General features: G+C 47.3%; 1 protein-coding gene across 1 annotated transcript in view; it reads left to right on the forward strand.

Moving 5' to 3' along the window:
* The window catches only part of LOC147112787 (calcium and integrin-binding family member 4-like), an 89,844-nt gene that overhangs the window by 56,096 nt on the left and 13,355 nt on the right, over positions 1–20,393 (forward strand). The window contains exon 6 of the mRNA XM_085997404.1: positions 16,990–17,078. Coding sequence (XP_085853530.1) covers positions 16,990–17,078 — 89 coding nt within the window. The remainder of the gene's footprint in view (positions 1–16,989; positions 17,079–20,393) is intronic.

Below are 20,393 nucleotides of genomic sequence, written 5' to 3' on the forward strand. Positions count from 1 at the left end.
CCTTTGATTGCTGTGATTATCTCTCTGCCGAGGTGTGATAAAGGGCAGTTAGAAAGATTACCTGTAATCATCTGGCAGTGTTCTCTGACTATATATGCTGTGCCTATATGCATCTCTTCACTTCACCTGACGAAGGAGCAGCGCTCCGAAAGCTTGTGATTTGAAATAAAGCTGTTGGACTATAACCTGGTGTTGTGTGACTTCCCACATTTAACCCTAAGGAGCAGGAGCTCTACTTACCAAAAAGAAAAGCCATGGATGACTAAAGAGGTAAGGGACAACATAAAACTAAAAGAAAAAGCGTACAAAAATGCAAAACATAGCGCAGATCCTGGCGACAGGGAGAGATACAAAGAACAATAAAAGGTAACAAAACAAATAGTAAGAGCTACAAAAAGGGAGTATAAAAAGAAACTTGCAAGGGATATCAAAATCAACACAACATTTTTTTACAATTATATCAGGAAAAAGGGTGTTTATGAGCAATGTAGGCCCCTTGATAACTGATAATGGTGATTATTGTAAATGAAGATAAGGAAATGGTGGACATGTTGAATAATTACTTTGCATAAGTATTTACTGTAGAGGAAGAGGATAGCATGCCTGACATCCCAAGGAAACCAATATTGAATCAGGGGCAGAGACTCACCAAAATTAACGTAAGCAAAATAACAGTAATGAAGAAAATAATGGCAATAAAGAGTGACAAACCCCCAGGACAGTTGGTTTCCATCCCAGGTTTTTAGAGAAAGTAGGTGAGAACATTACAGGTGCCCTAACTATAACCTTCCAAAGTTCTCTTAATTCGGGAACTGTTCCTTTAGATTGGAAAATTGCATATGTCACTCCGCTATTTAAGAAAGGGGAGAGGAAAATCATGGAATTATAGACCACTTAGCCTAACATCTGTTGTCGGGAAATTACTACAGTATATAAGTAAGGATAGAGTGACTGAACACTGTGAAAATTTTCAGTTGATCAGAGAGAGCCAGCATGGATTTGTGAAAGGTGGGTCATGCCTGACGAACCTGATTGAAATTTTTGAAGAGGTGACTAAAGCAGTGGATAGGGGAAATGTCTGAATGTTATTTATATGGACTTTCAGAAGACATTTGATAAACTCCCACATAGGAGACTGTTAGCTAAAGTTGAAGCTCATGGAATTGAGGGCAAATTATTGACCTGGTTAGGAAATTGGCTGAGCAGCAGGAAACAGAGTAGGGATAATGAGCAGGTACTCTAATTGGCAGGATGTGACTAGTGGTGTCCCCGCAAGGATCTGTGTTGGGGCCTCAACTATTCACTGTATTTATTAACGACTTAGATGATGGGATAGAAAGCCGCATGTCCAGGTTTGCCAATGACACAAAGATAGGTGGCATTGTAAGCAGTGTAGATGGAAACATAAAATTAAAAAGAGATATTAATAGATTCAGTGAATGGGCAAAACTGTGGCAAATGGACTTTAATGTAGACAAAGTGATTTTTTATTCGTTCCAGGGATGTGGGCATCGCTGGCAAGGCCAGCATTTATTGCCCATCCCTAATTGCCCTTGAGAAGGTGGTGGTGAGCTGCCTTCTTGAACCACTACAGTCCCTGTGGTGAAGGTACTCCCATAGTACAGTTAGGGAGGGAGTTCCAGGATTTTGACCCAGTGACGATGAAGGAACGGCAATATATTTCCAAGTCAGAATGGTGTGTAACTTGAAGGTGAACTTGGAGGTGATGATGTTCCCATGCGCCTGCTGCCCTTGTCCTTCTAGGTAATAGAGATCATGGGTTAGGAAGGTGCTGTTGAAGAAGCCTTGGCGAATTGCTGCAGTGCATCTTGTAGATGGTACACACTGCAGCCACAGTGCACCAGTGGTGGAGGGAGTGAATGTTTAAGGTGGTGGATGGGGCACCAATCAAGTTGGCTGCTTTGTCCTGGATGATGTCGAGCTTCTTGAGTGTTGTTGGAGCTGCACTCATCAAGGCAAGTGAAGAGTATTCCATCACACTCTTGACTTGTGCCTTGTAAATGGTGGATAGGTTTTGGGGAGTCAGGAGGTGAAACACTCGCCGCAGAATACCCAGCCTCTGATCTGCTCTTGTTGCCACAGTATTTATGTGGCTGGTCCAGTTAAGTTTCCGGTCAGCAGTGCCCTCTAGGATGTTGATGGTGGGGGGGATTTGGTGATGGTAATGCCGTTGAATGTCAAGGGGCGGAAATTAGACACACTCTTGTTGGAGATAGTCATTGTCTGGCACTTGTGTGGCGCAAATGTTAGTTGCCACTTATCATCCCAAGCCTGAATGTCATCCAGGTCTTGCTGCATGTGGGCATGGACTGCTTCATTATCTGAGGAGTTTTGAATGGAACTGAACACTGTGCAATCATCAGCGTACATCCCCACTTCCGACCTTATGATCGAGGGAAGGTCATTGATGAAGCAGCTGAAGATGGCTGGGCCTAGGACACTGCCCTGAGGAACTGCGATTAGCCTCTAACAACCACAGCCATCTTCATTTGTGCTAGGTATGCCTCCAGCCAGTGGAGAGTTTTCCCCCTAATTCCCATTGACTTCAACTTAATTAGGGCTCCTTGATGGTACAGAAGGTCAAATGCTGCCTTGATGTCAAGGGCAGTCACTCTCCCCTCACCTCTGGAATTTACTGCTTTTGTCCATGTTTGGACCAAGGCTGTAGCGAAGTCTGGAGCTGAGTGATCATGGCAGAACCCAAACTGAGCATCGGTGAGCAGGTTATTGGTGAGTAAGTGCTGCTTGATAGCGCTGTCGACGACACCTTCCATCACTTTGCTGAAGGTTGAGAGTAGACTAATGGGGCGTAATTGGCCGGATTGGATTTGTCCTGCTTTTTGTGGACAGGACATATCTGGGCAATTTTCCATATTGTTGGGTAGATGCCAGTGTTGTAGCTGTACTAGAACAGTTTGGCTAGAGGTGCAGCTAATTCTGGAGCACGAGTCTTCAGCACGACAGCTGGGATGGAACAGAGTATTTTCTAAATGGTGAAAGCTAGGTCCAAAGAAACTTGGGGATCTATCTACATAGATCATTAAAGTGTCATGTACAGGTACTGAAAATAATCAAAAAGGCTAATGGAATGTTGGCCTTTATATCTGGAGGACTGAAATACAAGGGGGTAGAAGTTATGCTACAGCTATACAGAGCCCTAGTTAGACCACATCTGGAGTTCTGTGAGCAGTTCTGGGCACCACGCCTTAGGAAGGATATATTGGCTATGGAGGGAGTGCAGCGTAGATTTACCAGAATGATTCCTGGACTCCAAGGGTTAAATTACAAGGCGAGATTACGGCCTAGAAATTGGGTATAGCCCCGGTTGAGGCGTTAGAACTGACGATGCGCAAAGTTTATAGCCAGACGAGACTTATCTGCGCCTGGCGCGATATTTGGTTGATTCGCCCCCAAAGGGGATTGAGGCGCTAAATCAGCCGTTGCACGGTGCTCTTAAGGCGCAAAAGGTCAGGCGCTACTCAATATCGACGCGGACGGGCGCAGCGCAGGTGAACTCAATTACGGGAAAGCACGAGACCTACAGGCGCCGGCCGGCTCTTAAAGGGGTGGGTCAGTCAGACTGAGCTTCAACACCCAACGCTCTGCAGGCCTCAGATTCGGCGCTCGCCCTTGTCTGGCGGTACAAGGTGATCATTATGGAGAAGGTTAGGCAGAGAGCAGAGCGCTTCAGCACTGAGGCTCTGGACCACTTGGTGGCTGCAGTTGAACACCGTTGAGAGGTCCTGTACCCGGATAATGGCAAGAGGCCAAATCAGAAGGCTTACCGACGATCTTGGAGGGAGGTTGCTGTGAGGGTGAACTCCAGCAGCATGGCGACCAGGACCCCTGTTCAGTGCAGGAAGAAATTCAACGACCTCACACGGATCGTTAGGGTGAGTGATGGTTTACCAAACTTGTGCTTCCCTCCATCTGCAGCTGACTTCGGGCACCCTGCTGCAATGATGCGCCAATGGTCATCTGTCAGTATGCACCCATGGCCCTTTCTGGGCACACACATGGACAGATGTCTCAAGGCCTCATGTAAGGGCTCTTGCACCATGGGGGGCATACAAGAAGGTCTCAAGACCTCATGTAAGGGCTCTTGCACAATGGGGGCATGCGAGGAGGTCTCAAGGCCTCATGTAAAAGAACCTCCCCTTCTTTCCCCTGCAGTCCAAGATGGCGCAGATTCGGAAGGAGCAGCGTCGAACCGGTGGCGGACCTGCACAAGTGGTCACTCTAACGGATCTGGAGGAGAGAGTGCACCAGATACTTGGAGAACGTCTGTCTGGTCCAGTCACCACTGCATCTGCCGACCCCATTACCGACAGCGAGGGTAAAACTCTCACCTTTTCCACCTGTTGCCTTCCACTTGGTCCCCCCGCCAGCATGCATCCTCAGTGTGCAGCCATGTCAGAGCCTTGCCGCAATCTGGCATGCCTTTCAGCAAACCTGTCCTTCTGCTAAAGCCACTCTTCCACCTCCCACTTTCAGATGAAGCAGCACCAACTCGGGCTCAACGCGCTGAAGCTGCCAGTGCCAGTGCCACCGGAGGCGAGGACCAGGAGGAATCCGGACCAGCCGCTGCAGAATCCGGGGAGCTGAGACATCTGCAGACTGGGGATAGTAGTCCCCTGGAGGGGAGGGGGGGTGGCTCTGAGGATGAACCAGTTGCCGGACCAAGCGGCATGCAGCAACGCAGGGGGGATAGGCAAGTTCGCCCACCGTCTCCCCGCAGGGCAAGGCAGGTCGTCATGACTGCTGCACAGAGTGCAGATGTGGTCCGTCGCCTGGCAGAGATGAGCAAACAGGCCCGGGTCAGACACACGGAGCTGATGGCTGCAGTGGAGAAGATGCCTGAGTCAATAGATTCATTGGCTAGGAGTATGCTGGACTTCGGGGCAACAATGGAGAGGACTCTGCAGGGCTTTGGTGCAAAAATGGAGAGGTCTCTCCAGGTGTTTGGGGAAACAATAGACAGGGCTTCGGGGCCACAATGGACAGGACTATCCAGGGCTTCGGCCCAACAATGGAGAGGACTGTCCACGGCTTTGAGTCGGCAATGGAAAGGACTGTTCAGGGCTTCGGACAATCCCTGGAAAGGTCTGTGCAGGGCTTGTCCGAGGCAGTGGAGCGGTCAGCTCCTGCCTTGTCCGAAGCCATGGGAAGAACTGTCCAGGCGTTCTCCGAAGCACTGGCACCTGGCACACAGGTCCTCACTGTTGCCACGCAGTCACTTGCTGGGCTCCTCCACAGCCAGATTGACACAACACGATGTCTGACTGCAGCCACCCTCTCTGCATCAGATAGGATCACCCCGGGCCCTTCCTCTCCCGTACAATGCCAGGAATTCGTGGAGCCTGCGATTGTGGCGGATGAGCCGAGCCGCTCCCCTCAGATAGCCAGTGTGTCGTCCGACCATGGTGCAGGTGTCCTCTCTCGTCAGGAGACCATTGCACATGCCAGCGCTGGGACGCCTGCATTGCAGCTGCCACCACCTGCAGCCCACACTGCTTCCAGCCATGCTCAAAGCAAGCATCCTGCGTCCGCACCCTCCAAGCCCAGAGGTCGGCCAGGCCGTACCTCAGGGGCTTCTGCGCGTCCAGACAGTCAGCAAGCGTCCCCCAGCCTTGAAAGGCCCGCCACTGGGGTGCAATTACGTAGGAGCAGCAGGGAGGGAAGGGGCCGGGCGCGAAAGAGAAGTCGTTCTCCCTCAAGGGGCCAGTTGTAGAGGGAGGTGCTGAGACGTTTGTTTGTCCAAATTGAAGGACACCCTCAGCTGCTGTTATAGTTGCAGATTTTTGTTGAGTTTTGCGGCTTGGCCGAACAGGTCAAATTTATTTTGTAAGTTATGGTTTCTGCTCACTTTACTTTGTTTAGCTGTAATGAAAGACTTTTGTGTCAATAAACAGAAGTTTCAATGTTGCTTGGTGCATGTGACTACTTTCAGTGATGCTGGCATGCAGAGGCCCTCAAACATCCAAAGTGCGCATGAGGTAAGACTCTCATCATTGCGCCACAGGGGTGTCGAGACGAGTCCAGAGGAGCCTCTGACGTATGGACCTTCCACTTTCAGCAGCCCTTCCATCTTCCTCCTCCTCCTCCTCCGCCTGCTCTTCCTCCTCCTCCTCCTCCTCCTCATACTCCTCCTCCTCCGCCTGCTTGTGCAGGGTCCGAGGGAAGGTAATGAATGGACGCGTTCGCCTATAAGGGCCTCTGTCACTTGCCGGATGCAACAGCGGACTGCAGCCTGAGCGTCAGTCGCATTGTCCCCAATGGCTGACTGAAAGGATCCATTGGCATAAAAATGGAGGCAATCAGTCAGTGTAGCCATCACGAACAGAGAGGTTCTGCAGCGTTCACGCGGCTGCAGATCCTGACCAAGCAGGTGGCACAGATCAGTAACAATGTCCCTCCAGATTCGGAGCCTTCCCAAACACTGCTCCTCCGACATGTCAAGGCTTGTCACCTGCTGCCTAAAGACCCTCACAGCATCCTGTCGGATTGGCCGACCTCGATTGCCCCTCCTCCTTCTGGCCAATCCCTGCCCTCTCTCCCGCCGTCTCTCTGCCCCTTTACAGTGTTGGGCGATGAGGCCGTCGCCCTCCGAACAAGCTCCCATTCCGATGCCAGTTGGTCAAAATGCTTTTAGGTGTAGTGCTGCAAGTGCTTCGGACAGGGTTGAGGGTCCCAAGTACTGTGAAGCTCAAATCCCAGAACTCCGCTCCACATTAGCTCGCCAACTCTCTCTAGCAGCGATCGCAATGAGCAGGCCAAGTGGCAGAAGATTCTGCACTAGAGCTGTCCCCTTTAAATAGCGCCCCCCTACTCCGAGAAGGGCCTGTTAGCCCTCCCTCGAACTGTCACTAATAGCGCTGGGCGCTAAGGCTCCGGGCGCCACCCAATATGCGCTCAGGCGCTCCTAAAAGGCGTTGCACGCTGAAATGACATCATGAGCTGCTTGCGCTCGCGGGCGCGCGCAAACACTTAGCGCAGGCACTAAATGTATAGTCAATTTCTGAGTTGGCGCTATCTTCATAGCGTCCGCCCCAACATAAGGCTTCGCCTCAATTCTAGGTCTCTTTAGGCGCTCAGCGCCGGCGCTACCAACCCAATTTCTAGGCCTACATAAACTAGGGTTGTATTCCCTGGAATTTAGAAGGTTAAAGGGTGATTTGATCCAAGTTTTCAAGATATTAAGGGGAACTTTTAGGGTAGATAGAGAGAAACGATTTCCACTGGTTGGGGAGTCTAGGACTAGGGGGGCATAGTCTAAAAATTAAGGCCAGGCCTTTTAGGAGTGAAGTTAGGAAACACTTCTACACGCAAAGGGTGGTAGAAGTTTGGCACTCTCTTCTGCAAGTGGCAATTGATGCGCGGTCAATTGTTCATTTTAAATCTGCGATTGATAGATTTCTGTTAACCAAAGGTATTAAGGGATATGGGCCAAAGGTGGGTATGTGGAGTTAGGTCACAGATCAGCCATGATCTCATTGCATGGCTAAATGGCGTATTCCTGTTGCTATGTTCCTAAATGCCTAACCCTTTTTATCACCCTGTTGAGAGATCCTAGTGCCTATCTTAAGTCTAGTGCTCTTAATTGGTGCACCCTAAAGGAAGGCTGCTGTGGCTCAGTCAAGAGGTCTTGAGATGCTTGTGGTCTGTGACCTCTAGGATCTCGGGCTTGGCTGCAGGCAGCAACAACTCAACAACTGCTGGGGAAATTGGCACAGTTGGCTTTCTGGCACCAGGATGGGCATTGATTGAGGATTCAAACATGCTGTCACCTTGAGAGAGGTCAACATGTTCCCTTCCCATTACATGACTGCCTCTGTTATTGAACTACCAATCGGCACTCTCACTGATCTGTGGAAGAGCAGAATGTAGGAGATCTGTGATCCAATGGAAAACCCTATTCATTTGGTCTCCCAACCTGTCCAAGGCAGAGGAGCTAGTTAAGTCCAGAGCCTACATGGCCCCAATATAAGCATTCTTGAGTGATGCTATTATTGGTGCCACAGACTCCTGCAGGGAGCTCCCAGCTGCAGTATATAGTGAGGTGACCACATGTTCCATGATTGCCTGCAGTGTTAATGGCATACACCAAAATCCCCACAGTTGGAAGTGGACTCCTCCACACTTTGTGACATGTAGCAGAGGTTTCCTGGCAGGCAGTCCAATGCATTAAGTAATTAATGGTGCACAGAAAGCATCTTTCTTTTTAAAGACTGGGCCCCTAAAGTCTGCATCTTTGTCTTCTTCAGCAGAGTTAGGACGTGGGCTTGTCCTGTGGTGAGCTACTTCCAGGAGCATCTTTCCACTTGCACTTGCTCCTACTCTCTAATACTCAGTGAATCCCCCAGTGCAGACCCCTCTAAATCACTATCTGCCAGCTGCTGATTGCTGTGTTGCAACTTGGATGGGTAAGAACACATGATGGTGCATCTTCGAGAGGGTTCTCTCCCTCAGTCTATGCTCCTGAAAGGCCCAAGTTGTCTGATGAACCTAGAAAAGGGGCCAACAAGTGTTAGCACATAGTGACAAGGGTAAGCAGTAGCACGAGTGGCAGTTTCTTGCACTACCAGGTTGTCATGCTGAGAGTATGGGGTCGATTTTCCTGGAGCCGTCAGGCGGGGTTTCAGGCGTGTGTGGGGGGAAAATCCTGATTTCGGGGGTCCTGACACCATCCCGCCCAAAACCCGCCTCCACGTAAGTTTCAGGGGAGGCGGGTACCCGCTCCGCACTGGGACCCGCCGACCCAAGGCGGGAAGGGATTAGTGCCAATTAAATGCCTGTTAACAGGGGTGTCGTGTGGGATTCCTGATGGCTCCAAACCACGCCAGGTTAGAACAGGCGGGCCGCCGGGTTGAAGGACTTGGAGGGGTCGAGATATCGGTGTTCAGGTGAGTGATAGGTGAGTGATGGGTGCATGAGTGCAAAGGTAAGTGTGTTTGGTGTGTCTAAAGAAGCTTAAATTACCTGTACTTACCTTAACAGCCTTTCTTCCTCTAGGTTTCGGGAGTCCTTCACTCAGCCGGCACTGAAAGCAAAATGGCTGCGAGCTGTCAAAAGTGACAGCTTTCAGCTTTCATTGCCGGTGAGACTTCTAACTGAGTCTGTGTAGAAGGACTCAGGTTAGAAGTCAGACTGTCAGTGTTTGACAACTTCAAACAGCTGTGAAACACTGATATTTCATCTGCCAAGACCTCTTGACAGATGAAATTTCAGTCTGTGATGTCACCTGTTGCCGGGTGGCCCTTAATTGGCCTGCTGAGCCCGCTGGGCGGGCTTAACAAGGTCAATCAAGGGAAAATCGCGTGGATTGGCCGAACGTCGATGTAGGCGGGACTAAAACCCGAAAGTTGTAGTCCCGCCTCCTTCCCGACAACTTTATGAAAATCGACCCTATGAGTGAGAGAGCTATATATAAAGAGAAAAGGAAGAGAAGGTGCCCAAACATCCTGCTGTGCATGACCTTCACCCTGGCTATCTACAATCTTGCATGCCATTTCTTTTTTTTTTTATTCGTTCATGGGATGTGGGCGTCGCTGGCAAGGCCAGCATTTATTACCCATCCCTAGTTGCCCTTGAGGTGGTGGTGGTGAGCGGCCGCCTTGAACCGCTGCTGTCGTGTGGTGAAGGCACTCCCACAGAGCTATTAGGGAGGGAGTTCCAGGATTTTGACCCAGCGACGATGAAGGAATGCCAATATACTTCCAAGTCAGAATGATGTGTGACTTGGAGGGAACTTGGAGGTGGTGGTGTTCCCATGCGCCTGCTGCCCTTGTCCTTCTAGGTGGTAGAGGTCGTGGGTTTGGGAGGTGCTGCCGAAGAAGCCTTGGCGAGTTGCTGCAGTGCATCTTGTAGATGGTACACACTGCAGCCACGGTATGCCAGTGGTGGAGGGAGTGAATGTTTAAGGTGGTGGATGGGGTGCCAATCAAGCGGGCTGCTTTGCCTTGGATGGTGTTAAGCTTCTTGAATGTTGTTGGAGCTGTACTCATCCAGGCAAGTGGAGAGTATTCCATCACACTCTCTGACAACAATGTTGATGATGAGGGGGGTAGGTAGTTGAGAAAACAATAGCAGGTCTTGAATGTATCAGTACAAGCTGAAGAAAATGTAATGACATTTCCCATTGTGATCAGACAAGAGGGAGGGGAAGTGGGCAATGGGAGGATTGATAGCTGGGGCTAAAATAGGGTGGTTCAATGCTGTGCAGAGAGTAAGAGAGATATGAAAACAAGTTTTCCCTTGACAGTCCTGCTGAGGTTGTTAAATTTCTTCCTGCATTGCAGCCAGGCCCTGGGAACACTGCTGGTGGCCTTGATTGGCTCTGGCAACTCTCTCCATTACTGCTGACTAATTTGTTTACGTACCATGTCACCATCAGAGGGATGGAAGATGTTCTTTCTGATACTCACTTGCTCTATGAGCACCTACACAGCTGCATCGGAAAATCTGGGGGCCCTGGATGAAGTTACGCTGCATGCTGTATCATAAAATTGTTTTCCACTAACCACCATTGAAAAGTGCAGCAGCCCTTTAACGGCTGCAGGCTGCCTTTAGTATCTGCCGCCCCGCCAGATTTCCTGCACTCCCAATTTGCAAGCTGCCTATAAGGAGTGTGATTAGTGGTGACAATTCACCCGTTACATTTAAATGAGGCCCGACCAGAAAAATAGCTTGGGTTTCCCGCTGACTGCATCGGGCGGGCAGATCAGACGAACTGCCGCCCAATCTATGCTACACACAAATATTGACCCTTCTCTTTGAGAAACACCAGGCTGAATTTTCAGGCCTCCTGCCCAATGGAAACAGGGTAGTAGCATCTTAAAAATGGTAGACCATTGCCGCTCTCACTATGGCCATGGCAATGTTCACCCAGGCCGGAGTGCTCCCCAATTCAGGTGCTAGGCCCATTTGAAAAGCTATGACGTACACAGCACTCCAATTGCCATTTTTGGTGTGAACTTGGCAGAGCATGCACCATGCACCCTCCGATCAGTATCAGCTGGCGGTTCGGCCGAAAAGGATCCCAAAGGCAATTTCCTTCATGATCCACAAAACCACCATGGTCCACTGTCATTCGACGCCCCCTCCATCTTAACTACCTTCTTGCCACGCTGCCGACATTGTGATGGACTGGTATCCACCCAACACTTTTTGCCCTCATCATTTGTTGTTTGCATTGGTTTCCTCTTATTCCCCTTGTGTTTCTTACCTAATGATATTTGTAAGTGGTTTTCTCGGGCGCACCAAAAACACACCTCTTACTACAAGTTCTGGACGATGGGGATTATATGGACAGATCAGACTTGGACACCCATTTGAGCTCAACCGCATTGTGTTTAATAGGATTAACAATAACACTTGTAACAGTACAAAACAATACAACCCTGGCTTGTCCAACAAGCCATACCATGCTAAATTACCACGGTCTAATAAAAGAACCTTCCCGTGAAATAAACTAACACAGGACCCCAGCACTAAACCCCTCTAAGGTTTGGTTGGGACTTACAATCACCCCCTCACACAGCTAAATGGTCTTGTGGATGTGTAGGCGCAGGCAATATGCTCACCCCGATTGCCCGTTGTCTTGCTTGCAGCTTCTTCCTGTACGTCTCGCTCCTGGTTCCGTACCGCCGACGTGATATCCAAGTTCCAGTTTGAGTCAAGGTCCGTTGGTGAGGGATGAAGAGCAGCGCTCAGCTTCTGGCGGTGTTCCGTCGAGCCGAGCCCCACTCGGGAGACTCACTGTAGATTGACGCCGAGAAGAGAGAGAGCAGCCCCTGAACGGCTCCTTATATACCCAAAACCCATCATCTTTTTCTCCCGCCAATACTGATCGATGTATTGACTCAGGTGATCTGTCTGGACCCCCCTGTGGCCTGGAGTGGCTCATGACCTTTGAAATCTTTGTGAAAAATTATATTCCCTTTCCCCGCTCCCAGGCCTGGCACCTGGAGAGACTATGGGCTCGATTTTGCCAGGTCGGAGGAGGCGGGAATGGAGGTGTGTGAGTTGTTAAAATTGCCAAAAGTGGCGGGCGAGCCCAATCCCGCCTCCAAGCAATTTTCCCAAAAGCATGTTTTCTGACCCCTTTCCATTCCGCCTCCAAGAGGTGAGATAGGCCCTTAACAACCTTAACAGCCTCTATAATCCCATTTTGAGAGGCCTTTCTGATTTTTAGTCACTCCCCCCATCCCTCACACCTCCTCTGGAACACGCCAGGTAATGCTGGCGGCCTCACAAGTGGATTGTTTACAAACAGCTGCAGCTCCACCATTACAAAGGAGTTTTCACCAATGATCATTTGCAGGTGGCAGAACTTTGTTGTTTCAGGTCTGGGGAAACTTTTAGCAGACATACTCAGTGTTGTGGAAGTTTGGAGCCTGACACCCATCTCCAGTGTGACCTCCTGGGAAACCCCTCTTCCCCACCTTGACTAAGCGCTTCCTCAGCTGAGGCATATACCAGAAGCATGGCGACCATTTAATTCCTTTCCTCCTGGACATCAGATTCAGATGAAGACCAGCCGCGGCAGCAGCAGAACCATGAGCAACAGCAGGAGCATCAACCGGAGCACCAAGCTGCTAGTCACCCACCTGAAGATGCACAGGCCAGAAGTCGCCAGAGCGCGACCATATTGCTGCAAGGGATGCACTCATGTTGGTCACATTTGCTTAACCTGTACAATCAAACAATTTTGCCTCGCACCTTCTTACCAGAGCATTGACAATGGACAAGAACCTACGGATTCCTATCACTCTGACCACCATACTGACAATTGCAAGTCGCTCTAAGCCCTCAATGTCGAAGTCCCATTTGCGAAATGACACAGGCCACCACTTCAACAGTTTGCCATCAGAATTTTTTATCACAACAAGCAACTGGTGGCATTTCAAAAATAAACACAACATAACACCCAAGTGACTACCCTTGTGACTACTTGTGCATTATCTTCCTCTTACGCATGGTGCTTCCCCTGTGGCTTCAGCAGATGTGAAGGCCCCTTGCTTACTTTCTTGCTGCTCCTGTCTCGACACCGTTGGCGACCGTCCTCTGGGTTTGCGAACCTGTGAGGGTTTGGCAACAGTCTGCTGCTCCTGCGGCTGTGCAGGGGAATGAGACGCCCATCTCAGTTGTGTGAGGACTCTGGTGGGGCACTGACCGAGGGCTTTGCAGTGGCATGGTCGTTTGAGCACTTGGAGAGGCGTCCCCACTTCCTTATTGTCTGCCACCAACATTCCTCTCATGGGTCAGCCCCACTTCAGAGCTAGCAAGTGGCTTGACGGCACTTTGCTGCACTTCAGGGTGGCCATGAGGACCCTTTTCTGCACTGGAAGTCCTACTCCAGAGTAGCTGACCATCGCTCCTCAAGAGATGCCAGTCTATTTCTGAACAATGACCATGTTTTCTACAGTCTGGCGACTTAGCTCCTCCATGGCCGTAGCCATCCTCTCCTGTACTGTAGCCATCCTTTCCACAGAGGTTGCCATCCTTTCCGTGGTGATGCGTTCATGCGCCAATGTCTCCACAAAGGCTCTGCTCATGTTCACGATGGACTCCTCCATTCGCTTGACACTCGTAGCGACCCTGGAGACAAAACCTGCCAGAGACTTCTGCACCTGTTCCTGGAGTTCCAGCACCGCTCTCGTTCTGGATGGACCCGGAGGCACAGGGTCGACATGCAGCTGAGCCGAGCTGACAAAGTCCTGCGCCCTCCGACGAGGACTCTCCACTGCTGTCCCTGTCTCCACCATCTGCTGATGCTCACTTGTGAGCTGTGATACACCAGGTGCCAACACTACTCTATCTCGCGAAGGTCCCACCAAGGTGTGAGTGTCTGCGCTGGTGCTGGGTGCGCTGAATTCTGCTGAGGCTGCGTCCTCAGAGGTTGCAGCTTCCTCTGAGGAGTCTGGAAGCTCAGGCTCTTCCTCCTGGACAGTGGGGACAGGGGTATTCGATGGTCCTGTGGGGGAGTAAAGGAAAGAGTTAGAGATGTGAGGTCAAGGTTGCATGAACATTGAATAGTGCAGATGATCATAAGTCAATCTGTTAGAGCATCAGATTCATTATCAGTGACCCATACAATGTCAATGAGAGAGATGGTGTGGAGATGTCGGTATTGGACTGGGGTGGACAAATGTAAGAAATCACACAACACCAGGTTATAGTCCAACAGCTTTATTTGAAATCACAAGCTTTCGGAGTGCTGCTCCTTCGTCACCTGACGAAGGAGCAGCACTCCGAAAGCTTGTGATTTCAAATAAAGCTGTTGGACTATAACCTGGTGTTGTGTGATTTCTTAAATGAGAGAGATGCCAAACTATTCTGTCACCAGCTTGCTGCGATGTGCCCATCTGTCCATCCCGCACTTGGGAATCCTCCTCGATCTCAGCAATTTCCAGGGCCGCCTCCTCCCAGGCGGTGAGCTGGGCTACTGAGGGTGGCTCTCCTCCTGTCATGGCTCTTTCCCTCTTATTGTGGGCTCTCTTTTCCTGCAATGAGGGACACAAGTGGAGTTTGAGTGAGAATGAAGGAGTGAGTGTAGAGGACCATAGCATAGATGCTTAGAAGGATACAAAGGACCATCCCTGTGTGTTGAAAGTTGTTGTTGTCATGGCATCACAGTGATAGGTAGTGTGAGGGCTGCATGGTCAAATAGTTAAGTGAATGTGACCTTCGAGAGAGAGAGGGAATGGGCAAGGGTGCAGGCATGTAAGTGTCAAGTGGCATGTGGAGGAAGAGGTTGGCAAAGCAGAGTGCTGGTGAGGAGAGGCGATGGGGATCAGATTGCGGGTGATGGGAAAGTCATACTCACTTTTCCTGTGCAGAGAAGATCATGAAACCTCTTCCTGCATTGCAGCCAGGTTCTGCGGCTCAGTGAAATGGAGTTGACCTCCTGGGCCACTTGCAGCCACACAGCTTTTTATCTGCTGGGGTGGCATTTTTCTCCCTGAGGAAGGGAACAGCACCTCCTTATTACAGCTGGCTCCGTGCACCAGAGCTTGGAGGGAGGGCTCATCAAACCGAGGTGCATACTTTTGCTTGATCGTGGACATTGTCAGGAAATCAGGGCTTGTCAGGTGGAAATCGTGTCAGGACCCCCGACTCCTAAGTGATGTGTTGAAAAAGTGGGATTTTCCCTTAATTGGGCAATTGATTTCCTGCATGTGGAATAGGATTGCAAGCCAGGCTAACCTGACTAAGGTGCATTCATATGCAAATGGCCATCTCACACTGACAGGCCGATTGACGTCATCACCATCTAACATGATTACTGGGAACAATACCCCGAGAGGTAACTCAGAGACACTATGCCCTCACATCAATGAAGCACAGTCCCAACCGAAACTGGTGGAAGGCATACAATTTGCAGAGCCTTTGCAGTCTCCAGAGGAAGCAAAGCTGCTTGCAGTCTTAAATCCAGCAGCATTGATGACGTCATCGGAGGCGACTTTCTGTATGAAAAGACTCATTGGGCCAGTGGTTCCCACATGCAGGAAATCAATTGCCCAATTAAGGGAAAATCCCACTTTTTCAACACATCACTTAGGAGTCGGGGGTCCTGACACGATTTCCACCTGACAAGCCCTAGCCCGCCCACACTGACAAAATCCAGCCCTATGGGTGCTGATTACTGGATGTCTTGTCATTTCCTGAGTTGATGCCCCCATTAGCAGGTAATGGGTTTCAATCTCAAACCAAAATTGCTCAACTGGCTTATCTCCTGGAAGACAATGGCCTGGCCATCTCATGCCTTCCACCAGTTTCGGTTGGGACTGTGCTTCATTAATGTGAGGGCATAGTGTCTCTGAGTTACCCCTCGGGGTATTGTTCCCAGTAATCATGTTAGATGGTGATGTCATCAATCGGCCTGGGTTCCCTTCCACCCAGCCTGTCAGTGTGAGATGGCCGTTTGCATATGAATGCACCTCAGTCAGGTTAGCCTGGCTTGCAATCTTATTCCCTAAGCCACTCTTTCAAGCTTGCCCAACAGTACAGTTCTTTCTTGGGGTTTTGGATATAAAATATGATTCAGAAAAATGGCCAGAAAGCTGGTGCTACAATATAAATTGACCTTGTAAATCCTGCACTGTGCATTTAGACGTATATCACTTTGCCAAGCTATTCCAGTCTATGTCTATTAAATGTGTACTCGTTCAATCAATCCTAAAATTTAAGAGTCTTCATTACACTCTTATACATGAAGCTGACACCAAACTCCATTATATTATGGTCACTGTTTCCAAAGTATCTCCTAACCAAAACTTCTTACATAAAACCAGATCCAGATTCACTTCCACTTTGAGCCTTCAGTATAAAGCAAACATCAGAGGTATGAAGGATAAACTAACAGAAATTAAATAGGAAATATTGAAGTGCATCACTATTGAGGAAAAAGTGAACACTTTTGAAAATATAATATTGAACATGCAAGATAAATATATACCCCAAAAATCAAATGTGAATTACATAAGCAGTCTCCAAGATGGATGAATAGAGCGACTAAAATATGAATAAAAAATTAAGAACTCTACAAAGCAAAAGAGGGGCAGAACTGCATTAATGAGGTTGAATACTGTAATAAGAGAGTTTGGGTACTAAAGGGATGAACTTTGTCAATAAAATGTCATTGGTCTAATCCCAATTTTAAACTCGGACTACAATTAGACTCTAATGATCAAAATGTTAGACCCACTGCTTTGCCAAATTGAAAATAGGTCCAATGATTAAAAGATAAATTTGAGTTCCAGTTTATCTTTTAATTGGTCAAAAAACAAATAAATAAAATGTAACTGCCATTCATCATGGTATAAATTATTACAATCTTCAAATATCTTTTCTTATATTTTACCTTATCTACTGTACCAAGCTTTAAGGATAATCACATTGTGTATGCAAGCCAAATAATTCAGAAAGATATCATTTGTAACTGTATTTTTTTTAAATCCCTAACAGATCTTAGATGAAGGAGATTTAAATAATGACGGCATGTTGTCATTTGTACAGTTTGAAAATGTAATCAGTAGATCACCTGACTTTCGAAAGTAAGTCATATTGAAAATAAGTTTACTTTCAAAGAAAAAAATCATTGTCGTAACAAATAGATTACATGTTATTTCCATGTCCTTCAAAGGACAATAAATGAGCATTTATTATTCTCCATTTGCTAATTTGGTGAAAAAGCAGACATGGATATAAAGCAATATTCCTCACTTGATAATTGCATCTACTTTTTTTGCTAGAATTAGTAAACAGAGGAAAATAAAGCTTGGTTTCAATTATACCAAATTTGTCAGTTAACACATGAATTTAAAATTCATTTGAAATAGTAACTATAAAAATAAGACTTGACTTGATATAATGGCAATTTATCATGGTACTGAAATTCTGTTGAGCTTCCACCAATTTCCCGTTGTAACCCCAGCTCGGGTCTGGCAGAATCCCCATGGAATTTCAGTCCCCTTATGTTTTATTAGCAAGAATGTTAGCAAATCCATAAAGGACTTCAGTGTTTTCCTTCTCAAGTTGCCAAGCTTGCAGTACTATAATTCTCAGGATCTTACTCCTGCCCCTTTGGTGTAAAGAAAGAACCTGCATTTAGATATCATCTTTCAAATCCTCAGAACATTCTAAAGCTTTTCATGGTAAATGAATTACTTTTGAATTGTAGTCACTGCTGTTTTATAGGCAAACATGGTAGCCAATTTGTGAGCAGTAAGTGGTGTTGATCGAGGGATGTTGCCTGGACACCCAGAGAACTTCCTGCCCTTCTTCAAAAATGTGTCACGGATTTATTTTACATCCACCTGAATGGGAAGGCAAGCCCTAGGTCTGTTCAGGAATCCATTCTCTCGGCAGCCTGCCATCATTGATCCAGCAGGACATCCCAGCCCACAGCTGACCTACAACATTTTTCAGCAGCATGGGGAGAAATTATCTCGAGTCATCCAAGGGTAACCTCTTCAAATCAAGGACATTGTAACGAATTTCAGGTCTGTGCCAAAATATTCTCTTAGGCTCAGCATTGCTGGTCATCCTGTAAGCAGACCTCAAGTCCTTTATGATCAGAAATTTACCTTTACTGTGCAATACTTGACCAACAATTACTTTCACGGCACAATATCTAGTCCTACAATTACGTTCACTATGCAATATCTAGTCCAACAATTGTGTTCACTATACAATATCTAGTCCTACAATTACGTTCACTATGCAATATCTAGTCCAACAATTGTGTTCACTATACAATATCTAGTCCAACAATTGCATTCACTATGCAATATCTAGTCCAACAATTATGTTCACTGTGCAATATCTAGTCCAACAATTGTGTTCACTATACAACACTGAGTCCAACAATTGCATTCACTATGCAATATCTAGTCCAACAATTGCATTCACTATGCAATATCTAGTCCAACAATTGTGTTCACTGTGCAATATCTAGTCCAACAATTGTGTTCACTATACAATACTGAGTCCAACAATTACATTCACTGTGCAATATCTAGTCCAACAATTGCATTCACTATGCAATATCTAGTCCAACAATTGTGTTCACTGTGCAATATCTAGTCCAACAATTGTGTTCACTGTGCAATATCTAGTCCAACAATTGTGTTCACTATACAATACTGAGTCCAACAATTACATTCACTGTGCAATATCTAGTCCAACAATTGCATTCACTATGCAATATCTAGTCCAACAATTGCATTCACTATGCAATATCTAGTCCAACAATTGTGTTCACTATGCAATATCTAGTCCAACAATTGCATTCACTATGCAATATCTAGTCCAACAATTGTGTTCACTATGCAATATCTAGTCCAACAATTGTGTTCACTATACAATATCTAGTCCAACAATTACGTTCACTATGCAATATCTAGTCCAACAATTGTGTTCACTATACAATACTGAGTCCAACAATTGCATTCACTATGCAATATCTAGTCCAACAATTGCATTCACTATGCAATATCTAGTCCAACAATTGTGTTCACTGTGCAATATCTAGTCCAACAATTATGTTCACTGTGCAATATCTAGTCCAACAATTGCATTCACTATGCAATATCTAGTCCAACAATTGTGTTCACTGTGCAATATCTAGTCCAACAATTGTGTTCACTATACAATACTGAGTCCAACAATTACGTTCACTGTGCAATATCTAGTCCAACAATTGCGTTCACTATGCAATATCTAGTCCAACAATTGCATTCACTATGCAATATCTAGTCCAACAATTGCATTCACTATGCAATATCTAGTCCAACAATTGTGTTCACTATACAATATCTAGTCCAACAATTATGTTCACTGTGCAATATCTAGTCCAACAATTGTGTTCACTATACAATACCGAGTCCAACAATTGCATTCACTATGCAATATCTAGTCCAACAATTGCATTCACTATGCAATATCTAGTCTTACAATTAACAAAGAAACTTCTGTTATGTGAACTGAATATTGTAATTCCACGTGTGCCATCATCTATGCTTCTCCAATCTTCTGATAGAAAATTGATTAATGCTTCAGTGAGACGAGGCTAAATATAAATCATCAAGCCATTTTATTATACAAACAGTAATCGGACAGAGTAACATTTATAGTAAATCTTATCTTCCTTCCACTTGATTCCATAACACTGCCACACTGTCCCTGTTAGCAGGCTAAATGCATATTTCCGGCCAGAGAATTTCTGAAACTGATTCACCCTGAACTTGAGATGACTGCACAGTGTTTAGTTCCATTCGCAACTCCTCAGATAATGAAGCAGTCCATGCCCACATGTAGCAAGACCTGGACAACATTCAGACTTGGGCTGATAAGTGGCAAGTAACATTTGCATCATACAAGTGCTAGGCAATGACTATCTCCAACAAGCGAGAGTCTAACCACCACCTCTTGACATTCAACGGCATTACCATCAATCCCCCTCCATCAACATCCTGGGGGTCACCATTGATCAGAAACCTAAATAATGTGGCTGCAAAAGCAGGTCAGAGGCTGGGCATTCTACAGCGAGTGACTCACCTTCTAACTCCCCAAAGCCTTTCCACCATCTACAAGGCACAAGTCAGGAGTGTGATGGAATACTCTCCACCTGCCTGGATCAGTGTAGCTCCAACAACACTCAAGAAGCTCGACACCATCCAGGACAAAACAGCCTGCTTGATTGGTACCCCATCCACCACCCCATCCACTACCAGTGTGTACCATCTACAAGATGCACTGCAGCAACTCTCCATGGCTTCTTTGGCAGCACCTCCCAAACCCGTGACCTCTACCACCTAGTAGGACAAGGGCAGCAGGCACATGGGGACACCACCACCTCAAAGTTCCCC

Source organism: Somniosus microcephalus, chromosome 9, assembly GCF_052327205.1.
Source record: "Somniosus microcephalus isolate GS21.2 chromosome 9, FLI_Smic_1.0, whole genome shotgun sequence".
NCBI lineage: Eukaryota > Metazoa > Chordata > Chondrichthyes > Squaliformes > Somniosidae > Somniosus > Somniosus microcephalus.